Source organism: Euprymna scolopes, chromosome 4 (genome assembly GCF_053919585.1).
Source record: "Euprymna scolopes isolate OS-2025 chromosome 4, ASM5391958v1, whole genome shotgun sequence".
Lineage (NCBI taxonomy): Eukaryota > Metazoa > Mollusca > Cephalopoda > Sepiida > Sepiolidae > Euprymna > Euprymna scolopes.
The window spans coordinates 55798048-55821887 of NC_136485.1; the positions used below are offsets into that span (position 1 = coordinate 55798048).

Consider the following 23840-nt stretch of genomic DNA (forward strand, 5'->3'; position numbering starts at 1 on the left):
TCCGGCGTATTTATAATATTAGAATTTTTTCTTTTTTTTCAGTTTTTGCTGTGAAAATAAAATGTTTGTTTTCGTAACTGGATTTAAAATATAACAAACATTAATACGAAATACAAGATGTTTTTTTTTCAAATATATTGTACTTATCAAGGCTTGGCTTTCGGGTCAGGATCAAAGTGTAGTATCTGTTCTGATGCTTTACTTAAATTAATTGGTCCTTGGTCAATGTAGGGGGAAACTATTTTTTTGGATACTGCCAGAGTTCCTCCTTTGGTGGGGCTGGTTTTCCCCCCAAATTAAAAACGACCTTGTGCCTAATTTGCTTTCGTTGGAAAGCAAATAAATACCTACCCTACTTATCAAGGCTTAAAGCAACTAGAGGGTTATGGTTCATTTGACGGATTGAACTTGTTATTTTTATCTTTAGATGGAGCACAATTATTAACTGATGATAAGTTGATGCAGAAGAACGTCGAGGCATGCCTTACGAATGTTGATTAAAATCAGATGATGTGGCATTTTTTCTGTCTTCCTCCCCTCCCACTCTCCCATTCTCCTTCCCTCCTTTTCTCCATCTTTCCTTCTTTCTTTCACATTTTACCTCGTTTTCTGTCATCCAAAGACAATGAACGCAATAAGAGAAAGAAAGCAACAAAAACAAATATAAACGTCGTTTACTTTTTTTTATTGGTGAATCCTTTAATGTTTATTTTAATTTTCTCCTTTCTTGGTGGCTGTGGGTAGAGTAGGAGTATATCTGAATTAGTGAGTGAACCAGAATACTGAGCAGTTCATCTTTGTTGACGAACTTTTAGTCAAATCCCAAGACAGTATGTTTAAATCAGTAAAAACAAGCTGCTTCTGTTCATAAGATATGTATGCTTTCTAGTCAGAGACAGAATGCGGCTAAAATCTATGCAAAATAAACAGCCTTTTCTTCCATTTTCCTTGCGCGTTATTACAAGCAAGTGTTAGGTAGTTCACTGTTTATCTTTGAGGTAGGCAAAAGTTAAACATCTGGCCTCTTTCCCATATAGAGTGAAATGAGGCAATTTGGGGTCTTTGCTTGTGTTAATTATTCTTTCTTTCTCCGTTCACCTTCTGATGGAAGTATCAGCCTTTTGATCATTAAAGGCATTCAAGTGCTTCAATGGTCATCACCTCTGTTTATTCCACCCTGTCCAAGAAAACATTTGTACAATTTTCAGCAAAGCCTGGCACACTCTTTTTGACACATTCTTTGGCGCATTCACCAACGAGAGAACCAAACTGAAGGCAGTTGTGAAATGAAAAAAAAGTAAAACAATATGAAATTGAGTTTTAAAATAAAATTGCATTATATATATATATATATATATATATATATATATATATATATATATATATATATATATATATATATATATATAATGGCAGGGATAACCGATGTTGCCTGGGATCGAATAAGGTCCAACAAATATTTCACATCTCCAATACTTTTATTTTCATCAAATTGGTGAATTTGCCAATTTTTTTTAAGCAAATCGACTGATTGCCTGCTCTTGTTATGGAACCCCCGCTGCAGTGTACTTCACATGCCCCCCCACCTATAGTAACTTAATCTGCAATTTATTGTAGTTTACATTGCACTGTATAGAATCTATCCATAATTGTTTCACTTAAAGCTTAATATGCAAAAGTCAAGCATCATGGTTCAATTGTGCTTTAAACAAACACATTCATTTCGAATGCGCCTCTGTGTTATCAAAGAACCAACTGTTAATTATATAAGATAGGACTTTCTACTTGTGGGATGATAAAACTTCTCAAATTCATTTATGATGGTAGGTTATATAAAAGCGTTAACTTTGGTCAAAATTGGACATCCTTCTTTAATCGGATCTTTTCAATTATCGATTTTTTATACTTATCTCACACATTCCATTACAAAACCTACGTAAGAACACTACCAGACACATCAAGTACCTTCATGTGAGATTTCAAAACAATTGGCCCAGCCGTTTCTGAGTCCATAGGGAATGAATTCACCCACCACACACAAAAAGTTAATTTTCTCATCATTTTGTTCTAACTATGAATGGGCATCAGATGCTCGACATTCACCCCTAACTCATATATTCCAACCGGGAGATCTTTTGCAGATTCTAACTGTCCCATTAAGTGCCATTGTTTGTATTTTTCTTTCACTTGGTTCATCCAGTATTTGCCCGGTAGAGTTTCTTAAATTCTAGTTTATGTGTTTTATTGCTCCTATAATTACTGGAATGATATAGATCTTCCAACAGCTAATAAGTGTACGATCGTTTCTGAGACAATACAAGTTTTGTATATTTGAAGTCTGATTATGAAGACAGAATTTATGACAGAATTAAAATATATCATTTTATGTCTTTAGTATTGAGATGTCGGTATTTCACGTTGTTTGGGGACCGCTTGTGAATTTAATATTACTATAAATTTCTTTCTCTACAAGAAACCAGCTTGAACAGGTATCAGGGATATCTTGTCACAGGTAGAAATAGATAAAGCAGTGAGTATACAGCATCCTTTGTGTAACACAGCACAGATACGCGCATGAAAATGCATGAGAAGTGACGTCACCAGGGAGGGAGGTTATAAAAAACGAGAAAGACAAAGATCTCGGCAGATACGAGATAATGTTTGAAATCTCGGGCGAGGCGTGAAGAACTTTCTAGATCACATGACGTCACATCTGTAACGACGAAGAAATAAATGTCGCTGTACAACCAAAAAAGTAAGTCAGAGTTATTTCCTTTTATTCACTTTGCGACTGAGGCCACAACGTGTGTACAAGTGTATAACCTTACGAGCGAACAGGATGACAGTTATAGGGACATGTGTGAGAAGTTTGGTCAGAGATAGCTCCATGTGACAATTCATGTCACAAAGTTTATCCCTAAAACAGAAGAGAAAATGAAGAATTTCTTTCAGACTTGATGATAAGTGAACTGTCATGCTTCTTTTTCTTTTTACTGAGATGTCGTAATATGGAAAAATAAATACAACAATAATAAAAGGCATGTGAAAAGATTTCTGTTTTTTTTTTTCTCCATCTGACATTAAAATGTCATCTACAGTGCGTCGTTAAACTACTGTGATAGTGCAACAGCATCGCAGAGAAATAGAATGTAAAATATTGACGTGGATATCCCATCACTTGTCATCATCATCATCAGCAGCAGCAGCAGCACCACCACCACCACCACCACCACCACCAGCATATTTGATATAACAGTATGTTTTTACATGTAAAATATCTTACATGATTTTATTGCAAAAAAGAGCTGGTATCAACCTCGTAAAGGGTTAGTTTTATCTTCAACAGGAACTGGAAGCAGGTTCATTTTGTCTTCGAAGATAGGTGTTTGCAACTGTAGAAGGGGTTGACAAGATGTCTTGTGATGAAAAGACTCCAACATTCGCACTGTCAGCATAGTGTACAAGTCCATGATCAATGTTCGTGTTAATTCGGTAATTATACCAATAAAAGTCTCTTAACGGACCTAATGAAGATGTGCCTATATTTAAATATAAAATAAATGATTTGAGTCTATAACGGACTCTTAGTAATGAGCCTAATTATTTAGGCATAAGAAATACTGTCTCGAAGAGATGAAAGTTGGAGGTTCCATGCCTCCTGCAGGGGTTGAGTTTCAGTGTTCTTCTTTTTGAGTTTGGCTGCTTGTGATGACTAAAACAGATTCCCTGCATCCGTCCAGATCAAGTTCACAAAGAAAAGGCAAACACACAAAATACAAAAAGCCAACAAAAGTGCAACGCTTCGCGAGAATAGAATCAGCCGCTCTAATTGGCCTCAAAACAATACAATGCTAAGCATGATGTAATTGACAAATTTCTGACAGTTTGCAATATGTTGAACAGCTTTCAGAAATTTACTTCCGAAATAACTAATCGCTACCCAGGTCTTTATTCATCTCTCTTTTTTCAAGCCTATACTTAAGTTTTATTTAGCCTAACCCCGGCCATTTATTTTACTAGCCCAAGAGTTTTACATCTATTAATCCCAAAACTCTTATCCATTATTCCTGCAAGCTCAAACCGGTCTCCTGTTTTTAACACATCTCCCCTTATTGTACAGATTTAACCTTTCTTTTGAGATCATCAGTCTCTATTTAAGACTCATTATTTACCCACCATACCTTTCTCATATTATTTTTTCGATGCAACACATGTCCTCAACCTTCGCTAGCCAGTTTTCACTTCTATACATCATAATATTGCACATGTATACATATAGCCTCTTCCCTTGGTCAATAGTGATAACTTCCATAGCAGGTTAGGAAATTGACAATTATATGATCTCTTCAATAACACATTCTAGAAGCGATCGATAAGTAATGTCCCTGATCCAATTCTCATAGCAGTAGAGCAACAGAACTTGGTACAATTATTAATCTTCCTCTACATAAGAACCACCCAGAGTTACGCATTTCTCCCATCGTTTGATGTAGCTTTGGGGACTTTTGTAGACACTCCAGATTGGTCCTCAGTCCATGACATGACTTTAGCAATCAAGGCTGCATCATCTTGGAAAAACTTTCCACTCAAAAACAACTTCATGACTGCGGAGAGGTCAAAGTCAGAGGGTGCAAGTTTAGAAGAGTAAATGAGATGGGGAAGGATTACATAGCCCCATGCCTGTGCTTCTAATCTGGAAACATACATGTTGTGATCCTTTGCTAATCGTGCACCACCTTCTTATTTGGATAGCTTCTCTTAATTTCCCCAAAAGCGAAACATAATAAGCTTTTGTAATCGTGGCACCCTTTACAAGAAGAACGATCTTAACTCTGCTATCCTTGTCTCAGAATCTGTGAGCATGACCTTGCTAGCATAGGACTGCTGCATCCTTACCAAACACCTGCAAATTGGAAATCACAATTAGTTCAGAGCTTTAATTTGCCACATAACCCATAGCGATGTAAATCATTCAGAATTTCAGATCAGACAAATGGAAGTGAATCATTACACACTGCACACCCTCATAAAGTATTTATCAATTCTATACCGGCTTGTTAAATAATTATAAGCACTAAATAAAACAATGTTCAGAAATCTCTTCTTTTTTTTTTCCATCTTATCGCCCTCATTTTATCCAGAGAAACAATGAATGAGTACAGGGTATTCATTGTGCAGAGTACAAGGGTATCTAAGCGTGTGATTGTGTTACAGAAGGTTACACAATCTCCAACCATACCTCTCCTGAATCAACACTGTGTGATTCCAGAGAGAAGACGACTGGAAACAATGCCGAGATATATATATATATATATATATATATATATATATAATTATTTTTTTTTTACTATAATAATTAAATACCTACAGACACTAGTGTTTCATCCTTTCGGGATTCTTCAGTGCAGGGTGTCACGATTAACACCAGCCGAACGATTCGAACCCTGCAACACGAGACATCTCTGGCTCGATTAGTGGAGACCGTATCCATTCGGCTACCATTAACCACGTGAAATAGCGTTGAATTTTAAACATTTTAATTTTAAATATTCATTACGTCAGTCAGAGAGTGATCTAATCGTTATACGATGATCTATGCATAATATATATATATATATATATATATATATATATATATATATATATATATATATATATTAGTGATGGGACGATTTCAATATTTCTCTTGATTCCAATACAATTGCTGATTCTGCTTGGAATTTCGGATTCCAACACAGTTCCCGATTCCAATTCTTTTTATAAATCATTAAATATTTTGCTATATAGTTGATTTCTTTTCAGTGGAGGGTGGGGGGATTATCATAAACACCAGTGTAATATTTACATATATTTGAGGTATTGTTAAAATACACTAGTGGGTAATCAGAATCTATAAATTTTAGTTTTTCTTGCAATTCACAATATACAAATATGTAATATTTTATTAGTAGTATCTGAAAATAAAGGTTTAAACATTGGTAAGAATAAAACAATTAAATTAATCATTTTTGGCATCAGAAAATAGGCAAAACATTTTCTGATTCCGATATATGAGATTCCAATACACCCAGAGGTTTCAATTTTTCGAATTTCCGATTCTGATTTTGATTAATCATTCAAACACTAATATGTATAATCTTCTGATGAGAAGCACTAGGCATTAAAATACCTAAGTATAAAGAAGCTTTATATCTCTTAACTATATTGATGTAATTTTCTTATTGATTTGATGATCAAATCTATATGGACGAGTATGCAGCTTTTCTTTTTGTATATATATATATATATATATATATATATATATATATATATATGAGCAAACAGTTAATAAAATATGTTAAAAAACACTTTGAAATGAGTTAAAAACATATTTAATCTGAAAAGTAAACACTAGATAAATGGATAGTCCTTAATCCGCGGAGTTTCGAAGAAATACTTTCCTTCTCATCAGAGGGTAGGAATTAGCAAAATGCGGGATCGGATTTTGCATGCAGAAGTATTTGATGAAACAACAAGTAAGTCAAAGATCTTACTTGAAAACAAAAAAAAAGTGAAGCAGAGGGAATATGGTGAAGAAAAAGGCGATTATACATAAATGGATAGTCTGGTGGAAGATAAAAAAAAAACCCAGTGATGGTAGAATCCAAATGTAAAACTTCAAGAATGTTATACTTTAATTTTACCATCTTGGATAATTTTGGTAAATTTAATTGTAATTTTTATTACCTTGATAATTTTTATTTTTTTTATAACTTTTATTACCTTATTAGCCTTGATAAGTGGTGACCCCCATGTGAAAAAAAAAAAAAAATTTGCAATATATATGTTCATAAATTATATATATATATATATATATATATATATATATATATATATATATATATATATATATGACTACTTCATTTAATCACATAAATTCATATACGAAAGTATTATTTTATATGTGAACTTTAAGTATTTACTTCTATAGTGCTCAATACAGAGGTAGAACTAGGTAGTAAGTTATAAAAATATATGTGGCAATTAAGCTATACAGAATATTCTGCATTACATCCACGCTAGGATTCGTCAGGAAGCCTGACGAATCCAAGCATGGATGAAATGCAGAATATTCTGTCTAGCTTAATTACCATATATATATTTTATACCTTACTTGTAAGCTTGTAGCTTAATTGCCATATATATTTTTATAACTTACTATATATATATATATATATATATATATATATATATATATATATATATATATCATACTCAAAAGTATGAGTCAGATTTATCTGAACAAATACATGAACAAAGAAAGAAATGCTATTTAAATATATTCCACTTGGTTGAGCAACAAATATTAGAAAAAAAAATCTATTGTATAGCATTATTTAAACTAATCTCTCTATTTTTTAAAATGTTTTATGCATGAGATTATTCAAGTTTTCTTAAGTCTATGTCGTATATTGAGTTCTTTGACTGTCGCTTTGTACATTTCTCTTGCATTGTCTTGTTTGAATATGAACAGAAGCCAAATGGCCGCAAGGAAGGCCACAAATCATTCTCAGAAGAGAACTTTTTTGAATTATTGACAGAATAATAAAAAATGCTTTATCTGAGAAGTTTGGAAATTAGCTGTCGTGGAACATCTGATAGTGTATAGCTATATAGCATTGTGGTGCACTTATTCTTGGCCAGGAACGAATTCGGTTTGATATCAAAAGCAATCTAAGAGTACAATCTGAGTCCTGGTATTGTTTTGATTACTCAGACGATTTTTTTTTTATTTTGAATCTTATTCTTATAACGTTTTGGCTAATATAAATCTCTGACCTTCTTCTTTTTTATTAAGGCTCGAAGCCATTCGAGGACAAAGGTTAACGAATGTAAAGTGGTAGTTTAGTAATCGTTATTGGTGTAGATAGGATAGAATTTGGTTTATTTAAGGGGATAACCAAACAAGAATTTGTTTATATTGGACTTGAAGGCTACCATATTGTAATCAGCTGGGAAGCAGTCCAGTGAAACAGTGTTCTACATGCGGGCAGTTCTAGGAAAGAAGCTTTGTTTATGGAATCTACGTTTAGATTTAGGCACGGATAGAGAGTGGAGAAAATTGTTAATAGTGGTTGTAGTTAGTCGAGTGTTTTTTTGTGAAAGTTTCGCCAGTGCGGAACAAAGATTGGAGCTCAGAAGAGCACTATCCATGAAAATAATGATAGAGCAGAGACAGGCTCACAACGTCTCTTCTGTGGGAAAGAGGTTGCAGGGAAAAGAAAAGGGTATCACCTACTAGGTTTCGTAGTCGGTTTTGAACTCTATAAAGCCAAAATAGAGCACTCCGAGCAACTTCTATCTAGACGTGGCACCAGTATTCCATTTTAGGATGTACTTGGCTCATATATAGACAGAGAAGTGCATCGGCAGTGAGATACCTACTGCTGGAGTGGTAGAATGATCATTTTTCTTCAGGTGCGTCATGTCGACCTCAAGAATTTTTATATAGAACTTAGGAATCTCTACAGAATTTTGAAAAGAACCTTCAATCTACGTGTGTCTTGTCCATCAAGTTTTAGTTAGGAATGTCCAGCAGTCTTTGTTTTATTGCCGTTTAGTGATAAACCAATCTGTAGCCGACATGCTAAAATATTATGAATATTTCTGAGACACTTCTCTTTTTGCACTGTCATGATTTTGACTGTAATTATCTTTTTCTAGTTGAAGAATATTCTGACCATTGATTTTTATGGATATTTTTTTAAATGTTAATTTTATGGAAATAAATCTGGGGGTTAAACTCTGATGAGTGAGTATTCGAATCTTAACAAACGTCTTACCATAAAAAATGTTTTATGTCATAAGTAAAAGGAACCGTGTATTTAGTCCACAGAGGTAGAAGGCTTGTTTGTTTTTGTTTTACGGCATATCAACCCTTTTCAGGTTATTTAATGCCGAATCCAGTGATTTTGAAGAACAATTTTTTAATAGAGTATATTTGGGTTTTTTTTTTAAGTCGGTTTCTATTTAACCCATAGTTGGGACCCTAACAAGTACTACCACTCCGGGTCAGTGTGGACCTGGGAGCAATGGCAATTAAAGGGTGACTTCATACTCTCCAAAGCCAGCAAGCTGGGGACAGAGGTAGAACGCTAAAGTAATTCATAGTTGTATTCTTAGTGATATCCCTACTAATGGTTAAGCCTTTAACTTCCAATAGACTGCGCCTGATTTTCACTTAGCACTTTTATCCATTACACTACATTCCTCATATTCATTCTAATAGGAATTCTGCTGCCATATATGTGGAAGTGTCACATTAAGAACTTTCCCTTGCCTGAAAAATTTCTAAAATTGATGCTTGAATCTAATATCAGATAATCTCTTGTTTTCCTTATAACCATAGCCCCTTTTTAACAGAAGAGACATTACTAGTCTCTCTTTGCTCTGTTGTTATTTTCATTGAAGGTGCCATACTTTGGGGTAATTGCGGCAAGTCCGGGGTAATTGTGGCAACTAGCTAAAAGTGCTCTTTTGGCAATCACGCATATAAAGAGCACTTTTTTTTAGTTGGCGCCATCCCCCCCCCCGGATTTGGCGTAATTACTCCAATTTACGGTAGTATATATATATATATATATATGCATATATATATATATATATATATATATATATATATATATATATATATACACACACACGCACACACATACCCAATGTACTTATTGTCTCTATAGACACACAACGGTCCTTATCCCTTAAATTGATTATTTTACCCATTAACTCTGATTTTCTGACTTTCTTATTCCTCCGACACTTCTCTCTATATCTCACAGACTCATTGCCCTCCTTGAATCTCCTATGCTACTCAAAAACTGATTCTCGATTCATGCCAGATAGTCCAAAAGCAATCTGAATTATTCCATATGGTTTTGTGGCATTGTTTCAAAATTTAAAACAGAATTTGATTAGATATCCTTTTACTAAGGTGCCCTTACGTCTAGATTGCATTTTTGAAATTAACCAGCTGTCACAATTGGGCTTTAGTAGGGTGTATTCCAATTCCTGCTGTAGCTGTTCATTTGAACCAGAAATCATAAAAATTCGGCAGACATCTCATAAGATGTATAGCAAAAACATATTGAATTTTTCAGTGTCTAAGACAATTTTAAATTTCTGTATAAAACAAATCTGCAAACTTACTGAAGGCACTTCGGATTTTCAACCTTACATAGTGCAATAACATTTGACCACAATTTCGAAAACAACACAAAACAACGATATTCCAACGTCGTATCAAAGGCATTTTGTCTGTTTTATTCCAAATTTAAAGTATCGAGTACTCTATTTTTTACGACAACAATACAAAAAACAAATTATCCTTCTAGAGCAATAGATTAGAAATATATACCTGTAATCTCTTTCTGCCCTGGTAGAGTACGAATTCTGTTTTCTGTAGCAGGCAAAGGTTTGAGAAATCTGAACAGATCTCCTTAAATATGGAAAACAATACACTTACAGTGACTGCTTTTGTGTGCGCATTATATATATATATATATACACATATATATCTATGATGATTGCAACGTCTTGTCAGACGAGTGCAACTCCCTCAGACACTTAAAGTCCATGAGCCCAAAAATGACTTCCATCGCCACATGACCATTTTCATAGAAAATTCCTCAGGGAGTATCTATGTACAGATGATGTTACAGGGTCTTAGCTTTGTACGACAGCTAAGTCTCTCTCTCGGTTCAAAATATTGAGACCCAGCAACAAGCAAGATAGTCAGCAACAAGTACAACTGTAGACCATCTTAATGCGGGTACTGGTCTCCCGCTTTATGGTTTTTTTAAATCAGAGATTTGCTTCTCCTAGAAAGGTTGCCTTCACCATGGCTTACAGGAGCCCTCTCCACCCCGACACACACATACATACACACACGGTGCTAGTTGGCCGTTGACCCCGAAAAAGGGTTCATTTACCCTTTGAAAGGTCTTGTTTTTAATCCTTCAGGGAGACTAGCCACCTTTCCCACCAAACAAGTTTGTGGGGGAACTAGTTTAGTCGCCGGTGACCCGACCATGAGGCAGGTAGTACTGGGTTACATGGTACCAGTAGCATATGACACATACACACACACACATATATATACATATATATATATATATATATATATATATATATATATCGTACTTTGGGGTAATTGCACCAAGTCCAGGGTAATTGCGGCAACTAGCTAAAAGTGCTTTTTTGACAACCATTCATATAAAGAGCATTTTTTTTTAAGTTGGTGCAATTATCCCCGGATTTGGCACAATTACCCCAAAGTATGGTACTCAATTGTGCTCCAATCTCTGATTCTTCCTTTTACTATAATGGAAAAGGGCTTACCCTTATCTTACCATGCACGTAGCATCATAAAGAAATTTCATCAATTGAGCTATTTTATACAAGGATTTTAAGTCAGTGGAACATATTACCATGAGATTGCTACCCTGCAAATAATAACATAATCGCTTCCATATCTAATATTAACAAACAGTTGCCACGAGTTATATCAAATTAATTCACTGCGTTGATAATTTCGACCGACACTCATTCCATCTCAATTACATTCGTCCTCGAGGAGGCCCTTAGCATTGATACGTGGGGACTAGAAAGTAAAACCAAGATCACAGTTTTCATACCTCCAATTATAGTAAGCTAATACAACCATTTCATCAATAATGATTGCCCTTTTTTTAAGAGAACGTATTTCACAACCGTGGGCATTTCTTACACAAATTGATAGGAGAGGAAAAGCAGCAGCAGCAGCAGCAGGTTATCAAGTTCAAGTCTGCAAAAAAACGGAATTTGCATTGTGACAAATTAGCTGCATTGACTAAATTGGAAGTTAATACCGACATAATGAGATGTACCATTCAAAGGTTCTACTAATAACATGCTGAAAGTTCTTCCTGGGAATAAGAAAACATTTCGGCGCTTCTACAGAATTGGGACGAGATTATGTAGTCGATAAATACAGTTTTCAGATAAAAAAACAATGGTTTCAACTGATTTTTTTATCAATTCTAATAAGTTACAATGGTAGCTTCCAAAGTATGCAGTCGAATTTACCTGAATATTACTGAATTATTAAACAAATCAACTTTGTTGGCAGATGAAAAATTGCCACTATCTTGTTTAAGTCAAAACGGAAAATTACCTCTCTTTTGAACTCTCCTGTCTTTGACAATTGTTTTCATCAAATTCTATTTTGTTTTAATTTTCTTTAATAAATAATTTTCTACCTTTTAAGATATTCGTAATTTTTGGATATAATCATTGTAAAAATACGAGGAATACGTTGATACAAATATTTTCATGTGTAATTCAGTATTACGATTTCCGACATTTCGTCCCAATAGTGTAGAAGCGCCAACATTTCTTACAGAAGCAGAAGTATCGATGCTGTTGCTGTCGTTCATGCATTTCATATGAATGAGATGGTTTTTGTTGGCATTCATTTCCCTGACATCTTTCCAATTAGAATGCTTTCTAGAAAGAGATCGACTTCTTACAAGAGTGACGACGTGAAGGTTTTCAACACCGCTAAGTGAAAGTATTTCTCTGGAATTAATTGAATTCGAGCTTGGCACACCCAAGTCTGTGTCGCTAACCACTAAACTACCGTCACCTCTATATTGATACCTTTTACAAGGTCAAATAGAGCGAATTGTTTCGGATAAGAACTGTTGTTAAAAACTGTATTGTCACTAGAGATGGGTCACCTTTCAGACAGTGGTATGGAGTACAATAAACTCGTTCTTATAGGCGATAGAAAAGCGTAAATCTGACTGAAAAAGGTGAAGCAGTCGTCAACAGCTTTGAAAAGAAAATATGAAGAGTGAACCACCCCCAAAAATACCACCAATGAAATCCTTTAAAAAATATCTACAATCCAATCATAATTAGTACTAAACACTTCCGTTAATGCTTACCTTGTCCATCACGTTTCAGTTATTAATGTCCAACAGTCTTTAATTCATTGCTGTTCAATGACAAGCAAATGTGGATACGACATGCATCGTCGTCAATAACTCTGACAAACCCTCTCTCTTGACACTGCCATGAATACTAATGCAGTTTACGTACTATATTGGAATAATAATGTTATTATTTAGAAAGCTATTCTTAACATGAATAGAGGGACTTTGTTAACTACTCTGTACTTTTGCTTAACATGTTCCTATTTACTTGCCTCCCCACGAGGACAGTGTTAGACACAAGGACGGTTTTTAATGTGGGGAAAATCCAGCTCCCAAAAACAACCACTCTGGATAGAAACAAAAACAAAATTGTCTCAGTTATGAAGGATTCCTCCTCCACAGACCGATGACAGAAAAGGTTACGTGTAGCATCAGAACAGATGCTACACTGTGATCTTGGTTAATAAACAAAATATGCTATAAATATGAATTTAACTAAAAAAAATCCTATATGAAAAATAGTACGATACATGAATTGCGGAAGTGCCCTTCTCTGACTTTAATTCTGATGACCTTCTTCATTTGAGGAACATTCTGTGGATTGATTTTGACAGACATTATCTTTAAGATCATCCTACTGATAAAAGTCTGGGGGCTGATCATAATCTGAATCTAGAAATCTCTACTGATGAGACGATCACCATAGTGTCCCATCATATTCTTGAATAGTGATAAACGAAAAACTGTTGGGTATTTCTGGGTGAAACTTGGTAGACAAGTCAGAAATAGACCGAAAATTATTTGCATATAATATGTTTTGATTGCATGAGAGCATTTTCTCACTGCTAACGCATTGTGCTGTTTCCTATTTTATTTTTCTAAGAAAAGCACACATTTTAATTTATGAATTCATTTGCGTGGAAATTACAGTATTCACTCACACCAAACCTCTTGGGTCAAAAAGCAGAGCGCTTGAGAAATAGCCGACGTAGCTGAAAGCACTTTTCGTTTTTTTTTTTTGTTGTTTTTTTTTTTTTTGTTTTTCGTTTTTGTTTTTTTTTTTGTCAAAAATATGAGTTTTTGACCAATCAGGGCTCCATTTAAAAACTTATTTTTGCAAGCCTTTGTGAGCTGCTAAAGAAGTGTAAAAGGAACGGGGAACTTCTCTCGTGAAAGAAAGGGATAACCGACACCAACAGCAACGTTCACAAATTGAAATTCAGTAGCTGAAATGACAGCTTTTCTCCCACGTCAAAGAACATTGCTTGACTCTTTCTTTCTTTCACTTCGCCACAACACATAGTCGGACCTTTTCTCTCACGATTTCAAGTCTTCACCTTCTTCCTCCCTTCCTTCTTTCATACAGACAGCCACCTAGGCACCTTGGCGCACACTAAAAATTAATTTCTTTTCTTTTAACGAAAAATAAACAAAAGTTTACTTTATATTATTTAGTAGCGTATTTCCTTTTATTTATTGATTTATTTCAAGGGATTTATGCAAGTCCCCAACAGCATCAATTTGTCGATGATTTCTAAAGCAACCACAACTTTCTGTAAAGAGTAGTAGAATTTTTCTACAAGGTTTATTCCTCTACATTAGTCGTGTTCTGTCTATACCCAAGTTCGATAATTCTTTATGATGAGGCTGTATTTTCTGCATCATATAGTGTTGAAATGAATGGAGATAAATCAAGGATGCAACGAACAGGCCATCCCAGAAAGGTAATACTCCAGTAATGTTGCATATCAGTTTCTTAAATAACATGGGTGTCTATATTTACGTGTATAATGTATGTGTATACATCTATAATATTTATAAATGTCTCTGTTATCTTCTAGTGGGTATAATGTATTTAAACATTCAGTTGATATTATCGTGATGTTCTTTTTCATTAAGTGACCGTTTGCGGTGAATGGTTACACATATAAAGACCGTTAATTTACTACGTAGCAATCCATAACATATGCTGGACACATACATCCTTCTTCTCGGTTGGTCTGTTATTAGAAGATTTCTCAGGAAGAAAACGCAACTATCGAAGTCATATTTTTATATAACTTCATTCACGGGTCGTTATTTCCCATCAGAACTGCAAGACATTGTGATTTCTACATTACGTTAAAGTCGCCTTTCTTCCAGCTCCCAAACGCGGAGACGATATCTTTAATGCAAACTTGTCCAACTTTTCCAGTCTGAATCCAAACTCTAAACTAAAACTGTACGTGTCAATTCTAGATGACTCATTACATCATTAGCATAATTGTCACCTGATGACGTCACTAAATCATCATTGTTTATGCTCTAATATTCTTGTTTTGTTTTAACATTCCTACGTTAACATTCCCGATACCTGTCTATCTGTAAAAAAAATCTATCGTCTCGATACATATATTTTCCTACCATCAACAACAATCATAATAATAATCGTTCAGTTTACTTTGCATCCCCCGGCAGTAATAACACTTTAGTCTTCAGATATTTTATTAGTATACAAGTAAATTCCGTTCATTTAGTATATTTAATGAAGTGTTACGTAAAATTCTGCTACGGTAATTATTTGTTAAGATGACCTCCGGAAGAGGGAAGCCATTTTTTTTTAATCGCTGATGCGTTGTTATTGAATTAGGATTGATATTCTGGAATGGACGAATAGTTTGGTTGCAACCATCGAGAATTGTTTGAATTTGAGAAGAGAGAGATTATTAATTTGGGAACTAGGAGAAGGAAATGTTATGGTATGTGTGCAAGTGTAGGAGCCAGAAAATTACGGTGATAATCTACATATGACCAAAATGCAGAACACCTTCCGGTGTCGACGAGGAGCGGGAGTAGTACTTTTTATTTAGAGGGTAAAATAACAGCTACTTCCAGTGTATATTTTTACGACCGTGATGATGTCACTCCTAGGATTTAATCTAGGATTTTATTATAACGTATGAATGTGTAAAAATGTCGTTCTGTAGTTACATAAGATGGTGGCAAACAGTGTAGACATAATAAATTTTTATATGGCATTTGTTGTTGTAAACCTACGGTATTTTGATCAAGAGGGGAAAACTACGACATTTCTATTATATATATATATATATATATATATATATATATATATATATATATATATATATATATAGGAGCGAATAGTTAATAAAACATGTTAAAAAACACTCTGGAAAAGAGTTAAAAACATATTTAATCTGAAAAGGAAACACTTAATAAGCGGATAGTCATTAATCCGCGGAGTTTCGAATAAATACTTTCCTTCTCATCAGAGGGTAGGAATTAGCAAAATGCGGGATCGATTTTTGCATACAAAAGTATTTGATGAAACTGCAAGTATGTCAAAGATCTTACTTGATAACAAAACGTGAAGCAGAGGGAATATGATGAAGAAAAGGGTGATTACAGGTGAATGGATAGTCTGGTGAAAGGTAAATTATCCAATGACGGTAAAATCCAAAAATATAAATCCAAGAAAGCTCTGTCTCCTATTTGGTTTTATTGAGCTTTTACATCTGGTTGAGATTACTTTATAAATATTAATTCTTTAATATTTATAATATACTTTAGTTTTACCATCTTGGATTATTTTGGTAAATTTGATAATTTAATTGTAATTTTTATTTTATATATATATATATATATATATATATATATATGTGTGTGTGTGTGTGTGTGTGTGTGTGTGTGTGTGTGTGTGAGTATATACATATATATATATATATATATATATATATATATATATATATATATATACGTATAGCGAAGGGATAAATACATTAATCAATTCATGCATCCAAGAAGCTAAACCCAAACACACAACAGAAGTCAAATATGTCAATTAAACCATCAAGAAATTATCAAATTAATCAGCTTCTAGCGGGACCTGTAGAAATTCCACAGCAGACTCATTCATATGTAATAAAAACAACATATGACTTGGATGCATCAGCTTGAATCGAGATCGAAACCAAAACTTATGAAAAAACTATGCATGTATATATTATATATATATATATATAACTTAAGTTCCTATAATCGAAACCGAAACCAAAACGTATGAAGAATTCTTCATAAAATTATTTATAAAAGAATAGATTACTAGAGTGCCATCAGCTATAATCGAAATCGAAACCAAACCTTATGAAAAATTCTTGGTAAAATTATTTATTACAAAAAATGGAAGTCCATAACAATTTAAGACAGTCACTCGGATGTAAGCGTGACACAGAAAATAAATAACACACGCGATATCCTATTAATATAGAGATAGTTTGTATGATACTTCTTCGTGAACAGCTAGTGGCTTCATTTGGACACACATACAATCACAGTCATCTTAAAATCTATTATATGCTGCAGGAAATAGTCATCGTAAAGTTCTAGAGACTTACCCTTCCATTTTTCTCTTTTCCCTTCTCTTTTTCTCTTTTCTCAAGAGTTTTTTTTTTATCACGATGCCAAATTGTGGTATCCGTATGCATCCACAGAAGATGTAACATTGTTGCTTTCATTTCAACAGAAAAAAGGCATGATTCCGCATCCGTATTTCACTCCCTATAACAGCTTGCTAAAGGAGGTGATGACGATACCCACCATATACAGATTCTAAGTTTCCAGGGGTTGCCAGAGTTTTTATTCCAGCATGAAACTGTGATTTCTACAATCACCTGCAGAAAATGTACTATCGTTACGTTTGTCTTAACAGAAGAACGACAAAATTTTCTGTAAATTTTTCTGCTCCCTGACGACGACTATCAAATCGAGACTCAAAGTTTTCAGAAGTTTTGTTAGAAAGTTTTCACTCAAAGCCAGGTCGTGGTCATTTCACTCAAGGCCAGGTCGTGGTCATTTCACTCAAGGCCAGGTCGTGGTCATTTCACTCAAGGCCAGGTCGTGGTCATTTCACTCAAAGCCAGGTCGTGGTCATTTCACTCAAGGCCAGGTCGTGATCATTATTACTACCCAAAAAAGACGCCCTATTATTACTTTAGTTTCAACAAAATAAAAGTAGCATCCTCTGTCCATGTTTCCACTTAGTTGAACAGCCTCAGAAAAGAAGTTGTTATGATGCATATTGTATCCAGGTTCAAAGTTCCTTTGAACAAACATTCATACTGTATATAGCTATGGAAATATATATTCTTTTTACATGACCTATAGCACTTTGCTATATTTTATGCTAATAAATGTGATTGGATTTCATTTTACTTGATTAGCTTTTCCATAAAATAAAAAGAAACTAACTGCTAAATTAATGCAAACTTGCCATATTTCTTATCATGTGATCTCTATCAACCAATCAAATCCTATATTATGTCTCAGCCTCATTCGCTTATGTTAAAACTGCAACGTTCAAAAACCACTTTAATCTCCTCCATATAAGCCACAAGATGGTTGAGAACGAAGCAGACAATAACAATGAAAACACAAAACAGAACAAGACACTAAAATAAAAGAAAGACTTTGATTTATATTTTTAATGCTGTGCTGAGTTCATTTCTTTACCCTTCCCCGAACACAAAAGACAAAAGGTCTATATATCCAGTCAACCTATTTCTTTGTATTTTCTTTGTTGGTTCAAAAGTTTCAGTAAATGTATATTCTTGCGTACACAAAATATATCATTTATTTACCAAAAAAAAAATATATATATATTTGTATCTTTTCAGAAATAACCATAACTGGGAAGCTGTATGTCGACAAGAACCTACCGATACGCCTCACATGTAACGCCACAGGTTTGACCCATCCACAAGATGCAGATTGGTTCAAAGACGGTCAAAAAATAAATAAGAGTAAAAAAAAAAAAATTCACATTTTCAAAAACACGTCTCTTGAGACAGGCACAATATCAAGCACACTTTTGATTGAACACAGTAAACTGACAGATGCGGGAACGTACATTTGTCGCACCTCAGAGTCCCAAGTCACGAGTAGGAAAGTAAATGTGTTAGACGGTAAGTTATCTACTCCTACCTATATATATGTATATACATGAACTTAAATTTTATTAACATTCTTATTTTACCTTGTTTATTCTATTACCTGTGTAGATGATATGAATGTCGAAAAGAGAATATATATATATATATATATATATATATATATATATGTATATATATATGTATATATATATTAGACTTTCCAGAGTATGAGAAATGGTATAATTATTTCCATGGGCAAACGACGTTGCAGCCTATGTGAGCCATGCAAGTCAAAAAACCTGAAGTCTAAGATTCAAGTTTTGCCCTCACTTGGGCTCCTCAACTGAACACATCCGAAATCAGATCTCGAAACGCTCATGGCTTGATTGATTGAAATAAAGTAGATACATTTCATAGTCAGATTAAACCACAATTTGCTTCATCTGTATTAGCTAATATACTGTTTTTGTGCGTGTGTGGCGCAGTTACGCAGGTGTTAAGGTATTCGCTTTGCATGCAAGAGATTCAAGTTTCGAATCCCGACTTTGGATGTGCTCAACTGATAAGGCCAAATGAGCGCAAAACTCGAGTTATGGACTTCTCTCTTGGTTGGCTTGTATGACTCATGTGAACTGCAACGTTTTTGGCTGTAGAAATCATTTATATATATATATATATATATATATATATATATATATATATGTGTGTGTGTGTGTGTGTGTGTGTGTATATATATATATGTATACATATATAGATATATACATATATATATATACATATATATATACATATACACACGCAAATATAGATATAGATATGTTCATATGTATATATATATATATATATATATATATATATATATATATATATATATATATATATAATTTAGTCTCTTCTGCAAGCAGTGCTTTATTTTGGTTGTTCACTGAAGACATTTACATGTAAGATCAAATGATGAACAATAGTCCAAATTCCACTTTGATTTCTGAATACTTTTGGAGAGGGCTTCATGCCGACACACACACACACACACACACGCGCGCACACACACACACACACACACACACACACACATATATATATATATATATATATATAGTTTAGTGAAAATGAAAATAAACGAAGATATCGTTAAATACATTACAGATCCAATAGTTTACAATATACAGTATAGTATGCAATATCAAAAAGTCGTTTAAACAAAAGTTTTGGAAAGAATGAAAACTATTTTTCAATGAAAACTATTTAACAATAAAATATACACATATATATTATGGGCAACTATTTAATAATTACATTACTTACTCGAAGCCCATAAGACTAAAGATAAAAGATATCACTGATTCTTTAGTTGGTAATATTTCTGTGAAAATATGATTTTTTTTTCAATTATATTTCACTTTTTTATATATTAATTCTTAATTTATGAAGCAAAATGTAATTACGGAGCATATAACAGACAAGTGACAAAAGTCTATATTCCAAATTTCATTATGTTGACCATCTTACAATTTATTCTTTTAATTATGTAAACATTTACAATTCTTCACTGTTTCGTAGTACAAAATCATTCACTCAATTATCATGTCAATGAATGAATTTATTTCGCCCTTAACTCATCAGAAGAAATAGAAACTTATAAATATACCAAAAAAGTTCTCTTCCAAATTTCGAATAAAATTAGAGGAATAATTTATAATCTTGTAAACATCATGAATTTTGGAATATAGTTTTTTTTGTTATTTATTCACTATATTGCTCTGTAATATCATTAAGTAAGGTTTGGAATATATTAAAAGGAAATATATTTCTACAGGAATATATATATATATATATATATATATATATATATATATATATATATATATATATCCGCTTTAAATAAGGTCGGGAAGACTCTAGGGGTCCCTTTCATCAACAACCTGATCAGGAGTCAATCGTTTCTATCAAGTGTAAAACAAATGTCACGCAAGAGTGAAGACTTATGTGAGGATTACTTATAAAAGTATAACGACTGGATGAAATGAAAAAAAATTATATATATATATATATATCTATATCTATATATCTATAAAAGTGAACGTGTCTGTTTGTCTGTTTGTCTGTGTGTCTGTGTGTCTGTGTGTCTGTCTGTGTACATTTCCCTACGCAATAACTCTGTCAATTTTTAGTCTATAGACTCGAAATTTGAAATACCGGGTACTGAGATTTGGGAAAATCGATGTGACGGGTGTCAGCCAGAAATTTGGCTGTAAAGGGGTCAAATTTCAACGATTTGACCTTTAAGAACTCTACCAAACTCCTCCGACAATTTTGGATCTAGACACTTGAAATTTTAGATATAGGTTCCTTGAACCTGGATCTAACTTAATAAAGTGATTTGAGCCCGGAGCTATAAATTTTAAGGGGTCATAATAGAGGGCAAATTTTTAAAAAATTGACGTCTGCGGTCTATGCCAAATTACTCAGACAATTTCTGGTCTAAACATTTGAAATTTTACATAAAGTGAGATAGGGCAAGCTTTTTAATCGGTTTGAGTCGAAAATTTGAGTTGTCAAGGGGTCAAAGTTCAAAACATTTGATATTTGCCGTGTCTAGCAAATTACTCGGCCAATTTGGTGTCTAAACGTTTGAAATTTGTACATAACGAGTATTCAGGCATGCTGCAAGCATTTTAATCAGTTTTGGGGCGAGCATTGTGCTGCGAAAAGGTCAAAGTTGAAAGAGTTGACTTTTACAGATTCTACCAAATTCCTCCGCCAATTTTGGGTTTAAATACTGGAAATTTTGCGTGTAGGTAACTTGGATATGGGTAAAACTTTGTATTTTGATGTGGGACCAAAATATTAAATGTTAAAGGTTCAAAATTGGGTCAAAGTTAAAAAAAATTATCTCTGCGGTCTCTACGAAATTACTCACCAAATATATCTATAAAAGTGAACGTGTCTGTGTACATTTCCCTACGCAATAACTCTGTCAGACTCGATATTTGATATACAGGGTATTGAGATTTGGAAAAATCTGTGTGATCGGGTTTCGGCCGGAAATTTGGCTGTAAAGGGGCCAAAGTTCAACGATTTGACCTTTGAGAACTCTTCCAAACTCCTCCGACAATTTTTGGTCTACACACTGGAAATTTTAGATATAGGTTCCTTGGACATGGATCTAACTTAATAATGTATTTGAGCCCAAAACAATAAATGGTAAGGGGTCATAATAGGGGTCAAAGTTAAAAAAATTGACTATTTTTTTTTTATTGCTCAGCATACATCTCCAAACACCCGGGCAACGCCGGGCACCCATGCTAGTATATATATATATATATATATATGTATATATATATATATATATATATATATATATATATATATAATTAAATGAAGGACGAATGGGATTCCGAGTACAAAAAAAATTACGAGTAAATTATACGTTGTAGAATATATACAATTGTATAAACTATATGTACCAAATGGGTTATGAGGGAAAGTTAATATTTTAAATATATCCCCAAATAAGTCCAAAGATTTTACGAATTCCTTCTGTCAACAGAGAGAGGGCCTGCATGAAAAGATAGAAACTGACTCCAGAATCCTCAGGTGATTCGAAGAGTCAGCCCGGTGTAAAATCCTAAACCAGTTCATTTTATATGCATTGGCACGCGCAGGATTTCAGGGAGGTGCTGACCAATAGCAGATTCCAAGGTGAACGAGGGGTGACGAGGCTTACCTAGACTAATGCTTGCTGGAACATGTTGGTTTATTCTTGTCTGCAAATTTAAACGGGTTCGACCTACATAGACAGCAGCACACTGACAGTTAAATTGATAAATCCCATTACTATTTGTGATGTAGGGTAAACCATCCTTCACAACTGAAGGAAATGCAGGTTTAACATGATAAACCAAGCGAAGAGCAACAGATGGGAAACAATTTGATACAAACTTGATAACAAGACCACCCAAACACTAACCAGGGTCACTAATCCTGATGAACTTGTTGATGAAAGGGGTCCCTAGAGTCTTCCCGACCTTATTTAAAGCTCGTTATAAGTTTTTTACCTTAAAACAGTTATTTAAATATATCCATATATATATATATATATATATATATATATATATATATATATACTAGCATTTCAGCCCGGCGTTGCCCGGGTGGTTGGAGGTGTATGCTGAGCAAAAAAAAAAAGAGTAAATTTTTTTTTTAATTTGACCCCTATTATGACCCCTTAAAATTTATAGTTTCGGGCTCAAAGCACTTTATTAAGTTAGATCCAGGTTCAAGGAACCTATATCTAAAATTTCAAGTGTCTAGACCCAAAATTGTCGGAGGAGTTTGGTAGAGTTCTTAAAGATCAAATCGTTGAAATTTGACCCCTTTACAGCCAAATTTCTGGCTGACACCCGTCACATCGATTTTCCCAAATCTCAGTACCCGGTATTTCAAATTTCGAGTCTATAGACTAAAAATTGACAGAGTTATTGCGTAGGGAAATGTACACAGACAGACAGACACACAGACACACAGACACGTTCACTTTTATAGATATATAGATATATATATCCATATATATATATATATATATATATATATATATATATATATATATAATGGTCAGGTCAACATGAAAATAAATGAATATAAACTGAGATATTTTATATGTTTAATAATTTCAAGTCTTGCAACAGACAGAATAGTATGAAATATTTTTAAAAGTCATTTAAACAAAAGTTTTGGAAAGAAACAAGTCGTCTCATCAAAACGAAGAAGTATACAACAATAGATTTTTTTCTCATTCTAATCATTCATTTTTAAATAAGTTCATCAATTATGTATGAAATCTGAAATCCTAGACAATTTCGAATAAAACAAAAAGAAATATCTTCGAATGGAATACAAATTATTTTGTAATAGTTAATTCACATATATATCGCGATATGTCAAGAGGTATCATCTATTC

The 23840-nt window shown here is 33.6% G+C and overlaps 1 protein-coding gene across 1 annotated transcript in view; it reads left to right on the forward strand.

The window, feature by feature from the left end:
- The window catches only part of LOC145267281 (zwei Ig domain protein zig-8-like), a 750978-nt gene that overhangs the window by 307054 nt on the left and 420084 nt on the right, over positions 1–23840 (forward strand). Inside the window, exon 5 of the mRNA XM_080123290.1 lies at positions 18626–18913. Coding sequence (XP_079979416.1) covers positions 18626–18913 — 288 coding nt within the window. The remainder of the gene's footprint in view (positions 1–18625; positions 18914–23840) is intronic.